We start from the raw sequence: 4,616 nt of genomic DNA on the forward strand, positions 1-4,616 counted from the left end.
TATTAATAAATCATAAAACTTCATAAAATAATATATGTACAATTATTATGTAGCTATTTCTTTTTTTGCAAATTTAAACATTTTTCCTAAATATTTTAGATTGCAAGTTAATGTAATTTATAGTAGTTTTATGTAATTTTTAAATATACAATAAACTTTAAAAATTAGATAAACAAATTAACAAAATTAAATGAGCAATTTAGTCTCTGAAGTTGGCAGAACAATGAGGAGGTGGTTCAGAGGTTGCTTTTATTACTGTGAATTAGTGGTACTATATATAGATTGCTAAAAAAAGTTGTGAAATATTACTGTGAATTAGTGGTACTATATATATATATATATTTATATATACGTGGGTGTTGCACGATGATAAATAAACATAACTGAATATGTCACATTTAATAAAAAGTTATTTTGAAAAAAAAATATCTCATATATTAATAATAATTTCTCTACGTAACTTGTTTTATTATACTCGTCAAAATATTTAAATTATAAAACTCCACAAAATAACGCATTCACAAAAATATTAAAATTAAATATTTTTTTTTACATTACGATTTTTTCTAAATATTTTAAATTATCAAATACTATAATATTAAAAAATTAGATGGATATAAATGACCAATTTAGCATCTGAAGCAGGCAGGAGAATGGAGAGGTGCCCAAATTCTGTATATTAGAAAATAATAAACAAAAAAGAAATGGGCAATGGGTTTGACTATTGAGTCAAGACGCAAGAGTGGTAGGTATTATTTTATAATCACTTGAGTCATCTCCATAAAGATAATCGATCACATAAGAAGTTCATTATTAAACCATATCCATAACATTAATAAAGTAATTAGCTTAAATGATTTCAATTTTTACTAACAGCTCCCACGAATTTAGTATCTTGTCCCATGGCATGCAAAGTTTCAGGGGTTAAACAAGCTTCAATGTCGATACTTCCTTCTTCGGCACCACAAAATATTGTCATTTTCCCGTCATGTTTGTTGCCAGCGCCACTTCTCACCCCAACCGGTCTTCCCCATCCAAAATCATTGCCGTACACATCGAAACGCGGTGAGCTGCTAGCAATCAAGCTATTAGCAACCACTTCACTCTTTTTCACGATCTTCGGATTTTTCACCCAATTTTGATAAAAATTCATAACCTCTTCACGAGTTTGCGTGGATACCACCTTATTCATTTGCATAGCAGCCCAACCTGCAGTTTTTAAAAATATATCTTAAAAAATAGTTTAATCCATTCCTTAATGAATTTTAACTTGTTTAAGCCCTTTTAATTCCTCACTAACCTGAATCGTGCTCCAACATCTCCCTAGCGGTGGTTGTCACGTTCACAAAATGTACCGCATTTCCAAAATAGCCTTCAGGTAAATGCGGCTGAAGCCTTGTCCTTGCACCTATAAGTAATTTGAAACTAAACTTTTCGTTAGCGTTCATACCACAACGGCAACGGATAACAGATTGCCAGATATGAGCCAAAACGGCTTGTAATGAAGAGATACAAATCTTTTGATCGTTTCCATATTCAGAATTGGCTTTGGCTTTGAGTTGAGCTATATTCTCCTTGCTAAAATGAAAAACTCTTTCTTCTAACAAAGGCAGATCAAATTCATCATGAACATGTTCATTAGATAAAGGTACGTGAATTGGACTAGCAACAAACTCAGGAAACCAACGATCCAAAACCGGCGGTTTATTAACAATAAGATTGGAATCTCCATTGCGCGCTATTTCAGACCAACAATTGAAGAAATGCCAAAATGAAGTCCCATCCGCTACACAATGATTGATAGTGCAACCAATGAAGAATCCACCCACTAGCTCTGTGACTTGCACAGCCAACAGTGGTTTTGAAACACCTGGTGAGACACAATATAATTTAAAATTTAAAAAAGAGTCATGCATGCTCTTGTTGAAACTTAAAAAGTGTAGTATCTATGTAACAACGAAAACTTTTAGGGTTGTTGGCATAATATCACCTTCATAGTTGCGTACTCCATTGAGTGGGAAGAAATACTTGACAATCTTTGGCACGTAAGTTTGTTCCAAGATACAATCCACAGTTAAATAAGGTGCAGTGACGTAAGTGAACTCAGCTCCTTCATTGATGCAATCAACAAAGAAAGATAAGGTGCCATCACTATTTTTACTAGCAACAAGTCGACCCGCGAGGAGAGGAAAATGATTTAGAGTATCAGAGAGTGAAACTTTTAGGCGATTAATAATTTCTGATGCTAACTCTTTATGTTGCTCAGGATTTGGTTTACGAAAAAATAATCCTTTTTGGATAGGATCTACTGTGAGGAGTTGAAGATCCCATGGAGTTAACTGGATTTTTTTGCTTGAAGAGAATTTTTGGGACCTAATTACACATACTGATACTACTCGAAGTTTTGTCATCTTTGAATATTTGTTGCAAAAGCTAAACTGAGGAGAAATTCACTTATACTTAATGGGTCATGGCTCACATATCTATATATAATATAAAAATTTGATGCAGAAACTAAACTGAGAAGAATTCACTTATATCTAATGAGTCATGGCTCACATGTCTCTATATACCTGGTAACTGTGGGCAGACAAAGACCTGACAAAATTAATAATGACGGATGCTTTTAATATAATAAATTAATGGTGACCGCTAGTATTATTTAACTCGTTTTTTTCATTTTGAGAAAACACAGAGAAGATCTCATGAGCCAATAATTTACTTTAGCATTCAAAGTATATAGACATTTAAATAATTCTTTTGAGTTTTGAAGTACATTAAAAAGTACCGTGAAATTATTATACTACTTTTATTCGTCACATTATAAATATATATATATATCATAACATAGTCATATCACCATCACATCATTAATTAATTAATTAATTTCATAAATTTTTCTTTGACACTTCTTTAAATTAATTTACATTAAGTAATTAATAACAAATATGTTTTTAAAACTAAAGTTTAAAATGTGGATCCAAATTTATTCCTCACCCACCCCTTTCACTTTTTTCTTCTTCCTTCCTCTTCACGATTTCAAAGATCTATTAACTGTTTGCTTGTTTTTCTCTTCAAATTTTCCGATGAGTTCCACCACACCTCATGTTTCTTTTCCTTTCTCGTCTTATTTGGTGAAACAATAATTTTTTTTAGCTACGATGAAAATTATCAATATTTATATATGAAATTGACGTTAATAATAAGATGTTGGTGTTAGATTTTGTGAATTGCTAAAAAGATAATGAAATTGAAATAGTTAATAGAGTTGGAGATGAGGATAGAGGAAAAAGAATTGCTTCAATGGAGAAAGAAGGTTATTTGAGAAAACAATAAAATAAAGAGAGAACTTTAAAAAAGTTTTGTGGGCCCGTGAAAAAATCATGTAGTTTAATAAAAGTTAATATTTTAAGAAAATGATATTTAATATATTAATTATATATTGATTTATAAAAAAATGATATGTACATGACGTCATAAATCTTTTTCTTTTTTAAACTCTTTCTCATGTTATTAGGTGAGTGAACTCACTTTCTTTGTTACGTCATTCTTTATGATTGCATTTAATTCATTTCAAATATTTTTAAAAAATATATGAAAGTCCATATAATTTAAATGTCAAAATAAATTATCCGACCTTAAAGGATTTTTTATGTGTTCTCTCTTTATTTTTTATAGAGTTAAAATGGACGTACTATAATACTAATTTTATATTATTGAGTTTGATTATCCATCAAGTTAATAAAAGTAAGTGAGATTTTTAGAATTTTGCAGTGTAAAATTACGTATGCGTTTTATTTAGGAAAAATTCTGCACATAAATAAATTTATACTATTTAATTACTTATCATTGCTATAGTTTGCTAAAATTATTATTCGCGACTAACATTATACATTAATTACGTGGACTGACTTCAAATTTATATAATTAGTCATGTTATGTATATATATAATTTGTTAGAATATACAAATAATTATGTATAATATATAATTTTTTAGCCTATATACATATACAATTCACCTCTCCCCAACTCTCTGCCCTCTATCGCTCGCCTCTCTCCTCCCTCTCTCAATTTCGCTCAACTCTCTCCTCCCTCCCAATCTCGCTTTCCATTTATACAAATGTATATGTATAATATACAGTTATATACAATTATATACATATACAATTCACCTCTCTCACACTCTCTGCCCTCTCTCACTTGCCTCTCTCCTTCCTCTCTCGATCTCGCTCACCTCTCTCCTCACTCTCTCTCAGTCTCGCTCGCTTCTCTCCTCCCTCTCTCAATCTCTCTTGCCATATATACAATTACATATGTATAATATACAATTATCTAACCAATATACATATACAATTCTCCTTTCTCCACTCTTTCCCCCCTTTCTTTCGCCTCTCTTCTTTCTCTCCCAGTCCCGCTCGCCTCTCTCTTCTACATAACATGTAGCTACAAATTGTAATTATCAAACTATAGTTATGAAAAGTAATTAATTATTTTTAAGTAGCAATATGTGAAAATTTCCCTTTTATTTATATGAATATTAAAAAAAAACACAATTGAAAATTTCAAAGTTTGGAGTTGAATTCGAACATGATCTTTTTTCTGAAATTAAAAATTT

General features: G+C 30.6%; 1 protein-coding gene across 1 annotated transcript; it reads right to left on the bottom strand.

Annotated features, from left to right (window-relative positions):
- Positions 1 to 716: 716 nt before the first annotated feature.
- Positions 717 to 2,572, bottom strand: LOC107009610 (uncharacterized acetyltransferase At3g50280-like). Its single transcript, XM_015208956.2, has 3 exons — positions 1,991 to 2,572; positions 1,301 to 1,870; positions 717 to 1,209 (listed from the first exon to the last, which is right to left on the bottom strand). The coding sequence occupies exons 1-3, from the start codon at positions 2,409 to 2,411 to the stop codon at positions 860 to 862; spliced, it is 1,341 nt and encodes a 446-aa protein (XP_015064442.1). The 5' UTR covers positions 2,412 to 2,572; the 3' UTR covers positions 717 to 859.
- Between the last annotated feature and the right edge of the window lie 2,044 nt (positions 2,573 to 4,616).

Source organism: Solanum pennellii, chromosome 2, assembly GCF_001406875.1.
Source record: "Solanum pennellii chromosome 2, SPENNV200".
NCBI classification, from domain to species: Eukaryota; Viridiplantae; Streptophyta; class Magnoliopsida; order Solanales; family Solanaceae; genus Solanum; species Solanum pennellii.

Coding starts and splice junctions, on each gene's coding strand:
- LOC107009610 (XM_015208956.2), bottom strand. CDS start 2,411: ATGACAAAACTTCGAGTAGTATCAGTATGTGTAATTAGGTCCCAAAAA. Junction 1,871..1,990: donor TGGAGTACGCAACTATGAAG/GTGATATTATGC, acceptor GTGTCTCACCAG/GTGTTTCAAAACCACTGTTG. Junction 1,210..1,300: donor GATGTTGGAGCACGATTCAG/GTTAGTGAGGAA, acceptor TAAAAACTGCAG/GTTGGGCTGCTATGCAAATG.